We start from the raw sequence: 13,644 nt of genomic DNA, 5'->3' as shown, positions 1-13,644 counted from the left end.
TACAAACCATGATTTGTTGGGCTGGACTTTTTTTCCCCATCTTCTCTTCTTTTCTCGATATCTTAATTTACGTCTTAATTCAAATGAACTGGATGATTACTTACAGATCTCGATATTTTGCTACTTATCTCTCAGGTTCTCGTTTCAATTTCGGTGACAATCGCCTTGTGTCATCAGGATATCTTAGCATCATCCAAGATCACTTTTCTTTTTTCTTGGCCTGTTGATTCGAAACAAACAGGTATTATACATGTATGTATACTTACTGGGTTTACTGGATTAATGTACTCTACATATGTATCTAACAGGCTGGTAGTATAGTGTGGTTTAGACAAATAATATCATGAAATCCAATCACCTGGCAGGGTATGATAATTGGTAGACAATTTATTTCAGACAATACATACAAGTTCTATTTATTAAATGACCACATTCACTGTAAATATGCATATATACTCCATGGTGGTCAAGGATGTGCTGACGCTAAATTACCGTTGAGAGTGAAAACAGATGGGAGAATAAGACGAAGAACAACCACGCTCATGGATATGAAAACAATAATCCCGTATCTCTATGCTTCGTGTAATATCAAGAATCCCGGCTACTTCTGACTCGATCAAGGAGGCATCGCAACTTAACCTTGGGATTCTCAGGTGGCGAATGCGGATCAGCAGGTGTTGAGGTTCGCTCCGGGGTTGAGGCGGAGGGAATGGAAGAAGACGTTTGTTCCTGCGACTGACCAGTTGATGCCTCCTGTTTGCGCTGTTCGTCCATTTGGGCCCTTAACATGCTCAGTGCGGTTCCTAAATCAGAACGGACAGGCTTCTTCTCTCCAATGCCAAGGGTTAGAGCGGGCGCTTCGTCTTGGACCAATTTCTTCATGTCGTCTCTTCCGTCGACCCTGCGAGTCAGATAGAATTTGTGCATGGTACCTTGACGAGGAGGAGCGCGATCCCGGATACGCTCAACTTCTAATCGATACGCGGTCTCATAGATATCGAATTCAGCGGCTCCTGGGGACTCGCTGACAATGGGGGCAGGGTCCATTGTTAAGCCACTTTCCAAATCTTCATTCGTCAGACTCTCGGGCTCTTCTAGAATCATGCCCGGTTCAGCATCGCTTGTATCGTTGCCTGATGAACCAGTGTAGGTGGATGGGCCGATGAAGAGATAGGGGAATTCCTCCTCCAGAGGATCCCGTGCATGTCCACGAGTTCCTTCAACGCTTCGCTTGGTCGCGGTAGAGTCTGCTCGCGACAGTGGAATTGAAGGCGATTGTGGTGTAGAGTTGGACTGTACATCGTCGGAATCTTGCTGAATCTTGGCGTTGCGTTTTGAACCTGAGTCTTTTCTTTCGGGCGGGATATTTGCAATAGGCTTATTGCTGCTATCCAAGATCGAGTCTTTGTTGGAAAGAGAGCTGGTTGAGTCGCTACTTTCCAGTGGTAGTTGGCTTTGGTTTCGTTCTTCATGTCGTTGGTGAAATCCTCGAATCACATCATCGCGTTCCCAGGCCTTTCTGTTGTATGTGTTCAAGCTCTGACTCTTGTTGGCGTTTGGGATATTGCCGATTGCAAAGCTTTCTTCTGGTTCCATTTCCATGGGAGGCTCAACAAAATAAGACTCGTGTTCTTGACCCAGGATACTTTGCATTGGTGTTCCTGGCCTAGAAGGGCCGAGCAGCCTCTTGAAGTTCCTCACGGCTTTCATCTGCAAGGATTTTGTCAGTCTAGCTAAGCGCAGAGGAAGAAAATAAAACTTACCACAGCGATGATGTGGTTCATATTCCTTGTGATGGCAGAGTTCATTTCTTCTTCAGTTGGAGGGTCAACTATCTGCGCTGTGTTTTCTTCCTCTGACAATAAAGGGTCGAGACCTTTTCTCGTCACCCAAGGGTGCTCCTATGATTTGTGAGACGGGTATTCTTAAGAACAGTTGATAACGACTCACCCGTAGTTCACTCATTGTGATTCTTTTCTCTGGATCTTTCTCCAGAATTCGGAAGATCATATTTTTAAAGTCCTCATCGGTTTCTCCTTCACAAACCAAATCATCGTTTCTGATGGAATCATAAAGTTCAAAGATACTTTGCTTCTCAAATGGCAACTTTCCGTACCGCAAGCAGTACAGTGTGACTCCCATGGACCATATGTCGGTCGCCTTTCCAGACACGTCTCCGTGTTTGACGACACACAACTCCGGGGGAAGAAACGCTGGTGATCCGGCCGATTTCGCTGTGAACATGTTCGAGTCCTTTTCAAACATCTCGGAAACGCCGAAATCGACCACCTTGAGGACGTCGTCGTTTGTTACGAGGCAGTTGTCCGGCTTGATATCTCGATGTACGATACCCTGCGCATGTAGATACTCGATACCTAAGATCAAGTCCCGGAACCAGCAGCGACAGCGCTCATCGTCGTATGGATCGGCTCTCTCTTCCAGCCCAACTTTCATGACCACGCCCTTTTTGCACATCTCCATCACCATGTACAGCGAATCCTCCGATGGATCGTCTAATACCTCGATAAGGGATACGAGATTATGGTGGTTCAACTTCTTCATGATCGCTATCTCTTCCTTGATCAGATAAAGCGCATTGCCAACCCGTTCTTCCTCATTTCCGCCGGGGTTTCGATGAAGAGGGGAATTCAACCCGACTCCTGGGCGTCTAGGACCTCGGGGTTTCCGCAGAAGATGGGACTGTGCCCGTTTTCTTAGTCGTGATTTGGAGAATTCCTTTACGGCCTGGGTTGTGCAGTTCAATCAGCAACTCAACCCATTTCATGGTTATGGATTGGGCAAATATGCTCACATATTCATTTCCAAACTGATCGACACCCAGATGCACTGCACCAAAGGACCCTCTTCCGATCTCCTGTTTAATAACATATTGGTTGATCCTATGCTCGGCGGTGCCATCGTCTTGACTGGTGGTATATTCAGAGCGGGCATTGAGCGTTTCCTGTTTCGGCCCCAGTCAGTTCAGTGGGGTTGACAATATGTTATCAAAAGTATTGAATAACCTTTACTGGACGCCTGACGATGGGATTTCGACGGTAATGCCTCTGCGGGCTCTCAAAAGAAGGTGTCGATCTGAATGTAGAACACGTAATGTTAACGACCAGCGAAACTTGAGACTATGGCGACAGCATCCCCAAATCGAGAAACCAAGGTTGACCAGGAGGCAAAAGAAAAAAAAAAGTTCCACGAAGAGGGGCTTACGCATATCGGACAGGCCTTGGGGGCTGACGGGCTGGATGGACACTGTTCACACTGTCGGGGGGAGCAAGCTCTTGAGTAGCATCCGACATGGGGGTATCAGCATTATCGAGGGCCATTGAACTGTGGAAACGAGAAAGCCGTTGCTGATGGTCCAGAAGACGGAAGAAAATCCAATGATAAAGCGACAAAAGTGGAGGGAAACAACCACGAGTGTGTCTCAGCTGAATGTGAAAACCGGATGCCTATGACCGAATGTGGGGGACCACAACAGAGTACGGAGTAAGCCACCAGTCTAGAGAATCGGGTAAAGAGTAGTAGGGAAACAATAGTATTATGGCTAGATCTACGGAAGAAGAAAAAGAAAAGAGAGGAAGAGAACAGAAGAAAAAGAAGAAGAAAGAAAGAAAAGACATCATCGGCAATCGGAGCTGCTGCTTGCCATCGACGAGGCAGCCCGTTGCAATAAGAATAAGTGACATCGTGAGGGTCAGAAAAGCACACGGTCGGCGATTTTTGGCTGCCGCAGTTGGGATTTCCCCCAACGGCCGGCCTGGATTCGCTCACCGCCCACGAGCAGCGCCATCTCTTGGGCACAAACACTCTTCCCTAACGGTCACCCCCGTTCAACGGCCGTGCTATTATTTCTATTCATATCTGGGCTGTCCTCGTGGTCGGGTATTATTTCTCCATCGTCTCGAGCACAATGGTCGTTTACTCGTTCTACATCTTTGATCGTCATGGTGAACTCCGCCCTTTGTTAATGTCGGGGAACCGTTGATCGTGCTGACCTGTTCCCTTGCTCTAGCCGAGTGCATCTACAAAAGACGTTGGCTCCCCCGTCCAACCTCGATAGCTGGCAAATCTTCGCGGCCTACCTCCGAGACGCCTTCTGTGAGCAATGGGGCACCTGCGGTCTATGGGCAATCTGCGCGGACCAGCGATGACGATGCGAAGCTCATCTTCGGTACGGTCTTCTCCCTCCGCAACATGGTCCGCAAACTAGGCGGTGAGGATGACAGGTGAGAAGCAATTCAATATGCTAGATGGAGCAGCAGTTAATGGGCGATCGATACTTAGCTTTGTCTCCTATCACACCAGCCAATACAAGCTTCACTATTACGAAACGCCCACGAACATCAAGTTTGTCATGCTTACTGACCTGAAGAGTCCAAGCATGCGAATTGCCTTGCAACAGATCTATATCAACCTGTTTGTCGAATATGGTGGGTGGCCTCGAGATGATGGCGTTGGTGGTTATGACTGACTTCTTTGCAGTGGTTAAGAATCCATTGTCCCCTGTCGAACACCCTAATGGATTGGGGGTGAACAACGAGCTGTTCGAAGAGTCTCTGGAACAGTTTGTGGTATGTAACTTGTTTCCATTGTTAAGAAATGTGGTTAATTCGCTCGCAGACACGGGTTTTGTCTTAATGCCTGCTTCTGAACCCAACCTCCCTTCAACATTACAACACGGGCGCGCATATTCCTGCGCCTGGCTGAAAGCGATAATTCAACATGCACTGGGCCAAATCTAAAGCACACGGCACATTGATGGATGTGAGTCCTATTGATAACATCTCTATCAATCTACCAGCGCCATTGGCGTAGGGATTCCCGTGAGGTGGTCTGGCGCCGAGAACCCGACAAGTCACCATCCGATTGAGAGACAGGGTCTGGATCACCAACATGGCAGCATGTGGGAGAAATGACAAGCTAGATAATCCAAGCTGTAATACCTCCGTCGTGCATCTTGATCCAAGGGGAACCTTGCAGTCGACCTTACACGTCAACGAAAAATGTCCATGAACGCTGCGGCAAATCCCTATCAGACACACCTGCGTTTCTGTTCCTTGATGCAGGTTCTCGAGACGCGGTGGAACAGCAACAGCAACAGCCATCGGGAGGAGCTGTTTTGGGCCGAATGAACGACCGTATTCTTAACATGCTCATTGCTCGTCAAGGCCCAGTGAAATCACTTACCAATATCAGTCTTGGAGGATATTGGTACTAAGAATTATCCAACCATACAAAATCCAAGTCAATTAATCAAAAATGGCAATTCGAACGATAACATTGGCGGGAACGTTTTATCCGTAATCCAAAGCCAGCAGAGAATTCTGGTCATCTGATTCCTTCTAGACGGTAGTCCGCATGATGGAAATTCCTCGACTCCGTATCCCCCTTGCAGAGCTGTCAACGGCCTGGATTTCTGCATGCCCACATTCTGTAGGCTGTCCAACCTGACTGCAAGGGATGGTCTAGAAGATCGTTGAGCCGTAACCTTGCTGTAGTTGTAGTAGAAATAGCCATGGGAGGGGATGAAAGATGTAGATCAGTTGAATAGGAAGATAAGAAGATAGTCTTACAGCTACAGATGGGCTATAAGTAAGCCGGTATACTGTCTCAACAGCTAGGGATCGACAGGGACAGCAGGGTTTTATAAAGCTAGCTCGAAGTTCAAAGAGATCCAACAAAGCATTCATTCATAGTGTATTATAGTTGAGTTGGGAGTATACCTGGTTATTAGTATACTCTAATATGATCCAGAAAAAGCAAATCGCCACCCAATAAGCACCCCCAGATGCATCACCAGCTGGACTATTCAGCTATTGACATAAAGTAATAGTTTCTACAGCTTACATGGAACCTTTAAATGGTTTCACATGCTGGGCAACCTGTTCCAACCAAATCCCCCAGCCAACCTGTCCTAAGATGACTCTCCCCCTGTAGTTACATGCCAAGGAATATGGATGCAGGATAATGATGGCTGCCTACCAGTGAGAGCCAACTAACCACAGTAGTAAGTACAGTAGTACCTCCAAACTACCGAAAGCTGAGGTGGTTTGTTATATCCCTATCCCATCCATCTCCAACATCCCTGATTACTTGGTCATGTTGATGGACCGATTGGGCGATTCCCTGCGCCATCGGTAATCAACACGGGCTTATGCTACTTTACCTATCCAGTCAGTGACTGATAGCCAAGATACGACGAAGCTTGAACCGGGACCGTTGTAACTTATTTGCTTTAGAATTGGTGCCGAGATTTCTTGGTTGTTTGGGTAATTGGTATGGGGATGTGGAGTTATCCAGTAGTTCTTGCACTTCTTCTCTTCAGTCCATCCAGCCGAGAGCCAATAGCTTGATAGGTATCCAATTAATGCAAATTGAAAGTGAATTCCATGGTAGAACAGGTATATAAGGCCTCACCGCAAAAAATACAGATCTCATCTGATCACCCATCGATGAATTGTTATCTCCCCACGTTTCTCAGCCCAGAACCAAACTGGCCGAACATATGGCCTTGCAACTAGCGGTCAAAAAACATTTGCAGCCTTTTTTCTTTGTCAAGGGTTGGCATGCAGTTGGTCCTTTTCGGAATTCCCCAAAGCTCCTGATTGTGAATCGTTATTTGTTTTCTCTCCTTATTTATTATGATATTTATTTGAAAACTAAATATGTAAAAATGTCAATACGAAAAGGAATCGGATGGGGGTTGTTTTCCGATGGTGTATTTTACGTCGCCGGATGTAAGGTAATGTATGTATTTTATTTCCAGGATACAGATGGCATGGCTCCACGCGGAAAGATAATACCATCAATATGCAGGAAAGGAATTGGACTCGTCGCAGATCTCATACATACATACTGGATGTATTAGGTGTATTATATTGTACTTTGTAGAGACTAAAGGCTTCATTGTACAGACCCGCAGTTAAAAACATCCAACGATTGACGGCAGAAACTCGGAATGGATACTGTTTCATCGGGGGATCAAGGTCGATCTTATTGGTTTTGGAAAATCCCTCGTTGTTCTGCCCATTACGTCAAGCGGAAAATCCCATCTATCCTAATTTAACATACCTTAGTCGCCCTGCTTGTGGCTACTGGTGGTATTCGACATCCCCGCAATTACAGACAGCAGGACTAGGAGTAGGTCTAGTAATTTGACCCATGACCGAGGTAACTGACGTCTGAAGATCTTATGATGGTCTCATCATCAGATAAGACTTCGTATACTTCATCAACAGGCATGTGGTGAGCGGTTCTTTTCATAGGCCGCAAGCTACTATCAACAGCATCATTGCTTTTGTTTAGAACATCTTGGTGCTGCTGATAACGACTGGATACGAGAAGGCAAACGAAGGCAGACGAGACAAACGATCTTCATCAAGTATTCAGTCTGTAGGCCTGAAGATATCATGACGATAATCTGGACCGTCTTCTTCCAAATACGGCCTGGTGACATGCTAAAGCCTTTGATAACCGATTTCATGGCATGATGGCAGATGGCAATGGCAGAAGCAGACGTAGACGTAGACGGAGAGTTAAATTGGCAGAAGCTGAAATAGACATGCCGGGGTCTGCATGATCGACTATGAGTCAGATAATAGCTAAGAATTGAGGGATTCTCCAAGCTGTCCATGACTCCCCATTGCTATACACCTCGAGTCAGCTGTCCTTTGACCAAACTCTGGACATCATCGGGGGGTGTACTCAGTGGTGCATTCATAATTCACACACTCATATCATGACGTACTGCGCATCCAATAAATGAGAGCAAAGGCTTCCCCAGAATGGTGATGAAAGACTCGCGTGGGAGATTGGTGTCATGTCCACCACAATCAGGTGCCGGCAGGAGCTAGTCCCCAGAAACGTGGATACTGGATGAGTTGGAGGATTGGAAATAGGGGAAAAAAAAAAAACTCAAAGGGAGGGAGGGGGACACAGTCGATCTCAGGACAGGAGAAGCGTCCAGTAACGGTGGAGAGGTGAATCGTTTACCCCTCGGTGGCTCTCCTCCGTATTTCCTGAATCAGTTTACCCCTCATCTGTACGGGAGTATTGGTGGGACAAAGCTTGAGGCTTTTAGCTAAGCTCATCTGGGTAGGTCAGAATCTGCTGGAGGGAGCGTCCCAAGCCCAAACCGAGGAACATCGAATCATGAACAAGCACAGCCTCACGAATTATGATTCTGAATTATATCAACGGTGTACAGAGCACAGAGGCAGATGATGATTACCGAACGAACCTGAGCCAACGGGTGAAACGTCATCCGACGCCGGATTGACCTATGCAGTTCGATATCCGGACCTCCATCGCCAGTGTGTTAATAATCAACGCCCACCGGGAGCGTTTTCTTAGTCAGGATCTTGTCGTAAGATACTTCTTTACGGAAGCAGACCCAGTATTGGTTCCAAGGATCCTCTTGGATAAATTACATGATATGATTTCTACTTGGAAATCGATGATTATGATTTACCCCATAATAGGAGGCAGCAGCACTTAGGGCAAACCAGCTCCGCGCCACGTTTTGGACACGGCTGTTTCAACGGCTGGCTTACCGGTATGGGCGCTGAATCTTATGATCTGAAATCACCAGATAAAAAACAGCCAAGAGGTGGAAGTTAGATATTATAAATGTTAGAAATCAAAGTAAAAGGATATGAAGATGACTCTAGAATATAATCGAAAGTTATAAAAAGATGGCAAAAAGCAATGTAGGCAACACAGCCTTGCTCAAGCCTCGTGCATGTGGCGTAAATTACGATACATGGTACATACCATACGCTGCAGGCATCTAGAACTGCCGCTGACGGGCGTGTAACCGCGAACAGGAAGCGGTAGACTCGATGGAGCAGAGGAAATATTCATCTTGATTTCATTACTTTTTCCTTGGAAAAAATAAATCAAAATCAAAATCAAAATGAATTTTTAATAATAACAAAAAAAAAAAAATTTGAGGGCTTGGTCTTCCAAAACCGGCAGCGCAGGGTGTGTGTGCGTGTGTGTCTCTACAGGACGTCGTCGTAGGTCAACGTACAGTATGTAGTATTATTTCCTTTCTTTATTTTATTCTCTCGCTTGGTGCCCACAATCTGTTGAACCTGTGGAAAGGATCGTTTCTTTCTCTTCATTTGTTTGGATCAAAAAAAAAAAAAAAAAAAAAAAAAGGCGCCCACATTAGTTGCTCCTCGGCCTGTCCCCCATAGCAGCAGCTACCACGACGTACAGCCCGCAGTGCGACTCCTACTCCTACTCCTACCTACTCCTACTGCCTACTGGTACTATTTCAACCTCGTCGCCCCGTAGGCAGCGCCTTTTTGTCCTCCCTCTCATTCTTCTTCTTCTCTTGCATTACTCTCTTCCTCTGCTTCCTGTACTCGTGCACCTCACCTGACCCCTAATCTTCAAACTTCAAACTACTTTCATTTTGCGGTTTTCAGCATAGTTACCGTCCCATCTGGGCATTCCGTGCCTTGTTGCGCGGTGCTCTTTTCTTTTTCCTGCTACTACCACTACCACCACCACTTCCGCCTACTACGAAGTCACTTTCGTCACTTTTTTTGCCCTTCGCCTCAGGCCACCACCACCACCAAGAAATTTTTTTCCACTCTCACCTTTTTCCTCCGCGCCCCCTTTTTTTCTTTCCTCACTCCTTCATCTTTCTTTTTCCGACCATCTCAAGTTACTTTTCTTTTGCATCTTCAGCTTCGTGCTGTAGGCGCTTGTCCTCTTTCTTCGTCACGGGGGCAAATCTGATCCTCTAGTTCTCCGTGCGCAAAAGCTCAGCTTCGCTCCGAATCACCGCACATGACTCCGCAATCTGCCTCACCTGTACCTTCCGCAGTCTCCTCTACCGCAACGTCCCTCATTTCGTCAGACCCTCGCGATGGAGACCCTCAGGTAACACGTGCTCTTGCGGGCATGAATCTGTCCGCCGTGAGTGGGGATGCTCTCCCCATGCCTCCGGCGTCCGGGAAGCCTGTTAGACCTACCATGGCCACCCGTATCTCTCGCATGTTCTCCAGCACAGGGAAAACTACCCCCAAGGAGCAACCTGAACCTTCACGCGACTTCTCGGATAGCAGCTCAGATGGTGCAAAGCCTTCCGCTAACGGCAGTACCGCAAGGCCGTCCAGACCGTCATCCAAGCCCTCTTCGAGAGCTCCCTCTCGACAGACATCTATTAAAGGTGACGAGAGGCCGGAAAAGCCCGAGAAGAAGAGCAAGACTGGTGGCAAGGACTCGAAAGAAGGGTCAATTGTCCACAAGCGCTTCGAAATGGAGCCGGAAAACATGCATTTACATCACCTCAAGAGTGCCAGGCGGCAAGAGAAGCTGACTGATCTCCTGCGAGACATGCTCGGCGGCAGCAGCCGAAAGAAGGACGACCACGTGGATGATCAGCAGTTGTCTCTCATGTCGACATGGATCGACCAGTTCAAGACCGAGCGCGATAAGCTGGCCCTCGATAAGAAGGGTGGCCCCAATGCAACCGCCTCGCTGGTCGACAAATATGGAAAATGCCAGGAGATTGTTGGTCGCGGGGCCTTTGGCATTGTCCGGATCTCTCACAAGGTGGATCCCAGGGATTCCAAGATGGAACAGCTGTATGCGGTCAAGGAATTCCGCCGCCGTCCCCAGGAAACCTCCAAGAAATACCAGAAGCGCTTGACTTCAGAATTCTGCATCTCTTCTTCCCTTCGCCACCCGAACGTCATCCACACCCTAGACCTGTTGCAAGATGCAAAAGGCGACTACTGTGAGGTCATGGAGTACTGTGCAGGCGGGGACCTGTACACACTTGTGCTGGCTGCTGGCAAGCTGGAAGTGGCCGAAGCCGATTGTTTTTTCAAGCAACTCATGCGGGGAGTGGAGTACATGCACGAGATGGGCGTTGCGCATCGTGACCTCAAACCTGAAAACCTCCTCCTGACTACCCACGGAGCGCTTAAAATTACAGACTTTGGCAACGGCGAGTGTTTCCGCATGGCCTGGGAAAAGGAGGCGCACATGACAGCGGGACTTTGCGGTTCCGCCCCTTACATCGCTCCCGAGGAGTATGTCGAAAAAGAGTTTGACCCTCGTGCTGTCGATCTCTGGGCCACCGGCGTCATCTACATGGCCATGCGAACGGGACGACACCTATGGAGGGTGGCCCGTAAGGAGGAGGATGAATTTTACCAGCGCTATTTGGAAGGTCGCAAACACGAAGATGGCCACGCACCCATCGAGACTTTGCATAGGGTAAGGGCTGATCAGAAAACGGTACACAGGACGTCCAAGCTTACAAACGTGTCTCAGGCTCGTTGTCGCAACGTGATCTATTCCATCCTTGATCCCAATCCTTGCCGTCGCATCAATGCCTCGCAGGTCCTCAAATCCGAATGGCTTCGGGAGATCAAGCTGTGCAAGGCTGGTGAGGAAGGATTTTGATCTAGTATGATGATTTTCATTTACAACTCAATATTTCATTCTACTCCATTGGGGGCTCAAGGGGCAGGCGGGCATGGTCTCAGCGCTTTGATTTTTGAACGTTGGTCCGAAAAAAAAAAAAAAAAAGTGTCCCCTGTGATAACTGCTCCTTTTGTCTCCTGTGTTTTATGATACTCAGGGTGGCTTTTATGTGTTGCACCCTTTGCGAGGATTTTTGAACCTTCTTCGAACTACCCCATAGAAGGAGATACCTTTGCTTTTTATACCGGCGCAATGTGTCCAAATTTTTTATTTTTTTTTCCTGCTCTTTTAGCTTATGGGCTTAGTTTGATCGTCATGTTTTCCATGCCAATGCAACGAAGAGTCATGACCTTTCCAGCTTTTCTTTTTTTTTTCTCTTTTTCTTTCTGTTTCATTATCTGCAATTTTTTTTTTTTTACTGTTTTAACAAGTTTCTGATGCTGACTTGCTGTTGCAACCCAGCTCTTGTATAACTATGACGATTACGAGCTCTCTCCAATTGAACTCTACTATGGCTTCTCTCCCAGCGTTTGATTTTTGGGTGGATTACTGGCACTTTTCGTTTTTCTTGCATGGTTGCATTGTTAGTTTTTTTTCTGGTTTGATACCCTCTAGTTCCGGTGGTGGTCTATTTCTTTTTATCGGTATTATGGATTATGGCGATGCTATAGCCTAGGATAGTTAGTTGTTTCAATAACTGTTTCGACATACAATCTCTGATTTCACGGTAGCACACTGAGACAGGCAGAACAGACAGACGAACAAAGTACGATGGCAAACATGATCGACTTCCAAGTTACGTCAGTTATCAAAAAACGATCAACTCCATCGGTTGTACCCGGGATGATGAATCCATACCACCAGAGGGGAAAAAGAAAAAGAAGAAAAAAAAAAAGTGGCTCTTCATGTACATGCAGTTTAGTAGCTTTCTGACTGTAGACCATTTCGGGTGTTGTGCATGAAAGCGTCCCCGCCAACCATGTGGATTATTACATCATGTATTGCAGGGATTTCCTCCGTATTGGCTGGTATGCTGACAGGCGGTTCAATACGGATGTCCGTACAAAGTTACAAAGTCAATACGAGGCCGTATCCAATAACTGGTGATGGCTTCTGGTCCTGTTTGGGGGTTTGGTAGTATTGGAGTGTCAGATGATAGTGTTGAGGTAGTATTCTGCCTATACAAGATGGAAAAAGACTAGATTTACCCATTTGCGGATGACTGGCTGGTATATCCATGGTACTGTGGATGTTGAAGCCTAGAATCGTATAGACTGGAGTCATGTCGATTTGACTATGCTTTGATCTAATCAACACGAATCAGTGTCAATATGTTGAGTCTGTTTAATACGATACTAATATGGATTCTGCTAATTACTACTATACACACTCGATCTGTCCCTCCTAATGTCCGGAGTTTCTACAACAAAGTCAAGGTGAGTCCATCCATATCACATGGCATATTGATATACTAACAAAACAGAATAAACCCTGCACACATCCTATCAAGACCGGATTTCGTGATGGCCATGGGAATTGTACGTATCCATCCTTAATAACGGTCTAACCAATCTGACACCAAATAGCAGGAATCACCTACTGCGGCGACCACAAAGGCCTCGTCTATCTGACAGGAGATATGGACGTCGGCTGTGATGGTTTCGACAACACCGAAGGCAAATGCACCAACGACCCCTCTGGCCAGAGCAACACAGCCTTCCAAGACACCGTCAGACAACACGGCATCTCCGACCTCAAAGCCAACATCCACAGCTACATCGTCTTCGGGAATACCGGTGCAACGCCCTCATTTAACCCACAAAGTGTGGGGATGAAGCCGTTGAGCGTGATGCTGGTCGTGTGCAATAACCAGCTCTTTTACGGGGTGTGGGGGGATACAAACCACGGGGTTGAGACCGGGGAGGCGTCGATTTCGCTCGCCACGGCGTGTTTTCCTCGTGATAGCATCACGGCCGATCAGGGACATACGGATCATGATGTGCTCTATATTGGGTTCACGGGGAAGGGGACGATTCCTGGGAAGAGAGGGGCGAAGTGGAGAGCCAAGTCGTTTAAGGAGTTTGAGGCTTCGTTGGCGCGGATTGGGGATAAACTTGTGAAGAGAGTATGATTGCTGAAGAGATTAGAATATAGAGCGATATTAATAGATCTACCCATGGT

The 13,644-nt window shown here is 47.1% G+C and overlaps 4 protein-coding genes across 4 annotated transcripts; 3 read left to right on the top strand and 1 right to left on the bottom strand.

Annotated features, from left to right (window-relative positions):
- Nucleotides 1-315: 315 nt before the first annotated feature.
- On the bottom strand, nucleotides 316-3,705 carry ASPWEDRAFT_34871 (putative calcium/calmodulin dependent protein kinase). The gene is made up of 6 exons (XM_040834110.1): nucleotides 3,223-3,705; nucleotides 3,024-3,093; nucleotides 2,813-2,962; nucleotides 1,951-2,745; nucleotides 1,764-1,901; nucleotides 316-1,710 (listed from the first exon to the last, which is right to left on the bottom strand). Exons 1-6 carry the CDS (start codon nucleotides 3,336-3,338, stop codon nucleotides 589-591), a joined length of 2,391 nt encoding a protein of 796 aa, XP_040695023.1. The 5' UTR covers nucleotides 3,339-3,705; the 3' UTR covers nucleotides 316-588.
- A 220-nt stretch (nucleotides 3,706-3,925) lies between these two features.
- On the top strand, nucleotides 3,926-4,653 carry ASPWEDRAFT_167367 (TRAPP subunit BET5; the record flags this gene model as incomplete). Its single annotated transcript, XM_040830139.1, has 5 exons — nucleotides 3,926-3,962; nucleotides 4,028-4,241; nucleotides 4,300-4,445; nucleotides 4,498-4,586; nucleotides 4,636-4,653. The coding sequence occupies 5 exons, from the start codon at nucleotides 3,926-3,928 to the stop codon at nucleotides 4,651-4,653; spliced, it is 504 nt and encodes a 167-aa protein (XP_040695022.1).
- A 5,163-nt stretch (nucleotides 4,654-9,816) lies between these two features.
- Nucleotides 9,817-11,442, top strand: ASPWEDRAFT_47940 (serine/threonine protein kinase SAT4; the record flags this gene model as incomplete). The annotated part of the gene is made up of 2 exons (XM_040837031.1): nucleotides 9,817-11,253; nucleotides 11,311-11,442. The coding sequence occupies 2 exons, from the start codon at nucleotides 9,817-9,819 to the stop codon at nucleotides 11,440-11,442; spliced, it is 1,569 nt and encodes a 522-aa protein (XP_040695021.1).
- A 1,236-nt stretch (nucleotides 11,443-12,678) lies between these two features.
- Nucleotides 12,679-13,621, top strand: ASPWEDRAFT_34863 (glycoside hydrolase family 75 protein). The gene is made up of 3 exons (XM_040834109.1): nucleotides 12,679-12,899; nucleotides 12,947-13,001; nucleotides 13,050-13,621. Exons 1-3 carry the CDS (start codon nucleotides 12,795-12,797, stop codon nucleotides 13,592-13,594), a joined length of 705 nt encoding a protein of 234 aa, XP_040695020.1. The 5' UTR covers nucleotides 12,679-12,794; the 3' UTR covers nucleotides 13,595-13,621.
- Nucleotides 13,622-13,644: the final 23 nt, after the last annotated feature.

Source organism: Aspergillus wentii (assembly GCF_001890725.1).
Source record: "Aspergillus wentii DTO 134E9 unplaced genomic scaffold ASPWEscaffold_1, whole genome shotgun sequence".
Taxonomy (NCBI): domain Eukaryota; kingdom Fungi; phylum Ascomycota; class Eurotiomycetes; order Eurotiales; family Aspergillaceae; genus Aspergillus; species Aspergillus wentii.
Note: the sequence above shows the minus strand (reverse complement) of the source record. Positions and strands in the feature narration are given on the sequence as shown.

Bases quoted from the DNA above. Each gene is read 5' to 3' on its own strand.
- ASPWEDRAFT_34871 (XM_040834110.1), bottom strand. From the start codon at position 3,338: ATGGCCCTCGATAATGCTGATACCCCCATGTCGGATGCTACTCAAGAG. The intron at 2,963-3,023 runs GTTATTCAATAC...GGGCCGAAACAG, and splicing joins TCGTCAGGCGTCCAGTAAAG to GAAACGCTCAATGCCCGCTC. The intron at 1,711-1,763 runs GTAAGTTTTATT...AAATCCTTGCAG, and splicing joins TGAACCACATCATCGCTGTG to ATGAAAGCCGTGAGGAACTT.
- ASPWEDRAFT_34863 (XM_040834109.1), top strand. From the start codon at position 12,795: ATGTTGAGTCTGTTTAATACGATACTAATATGGATTCTGCTAATTACT. The intron at 12,900-12,946 runs GTGAGTCCATCC...CTAACAAAACAG, and splicing joins GTTTCTACAACAAAGTCAAG to AATAAACCCTGCACACATCC. The intron at 13,002-13,049 runs GTACGTATCCAT...GACACCAAATAG, and splicing joins TCGTGATGGCCATGGGAATT to CAGGAATCACCTACTGCGGC.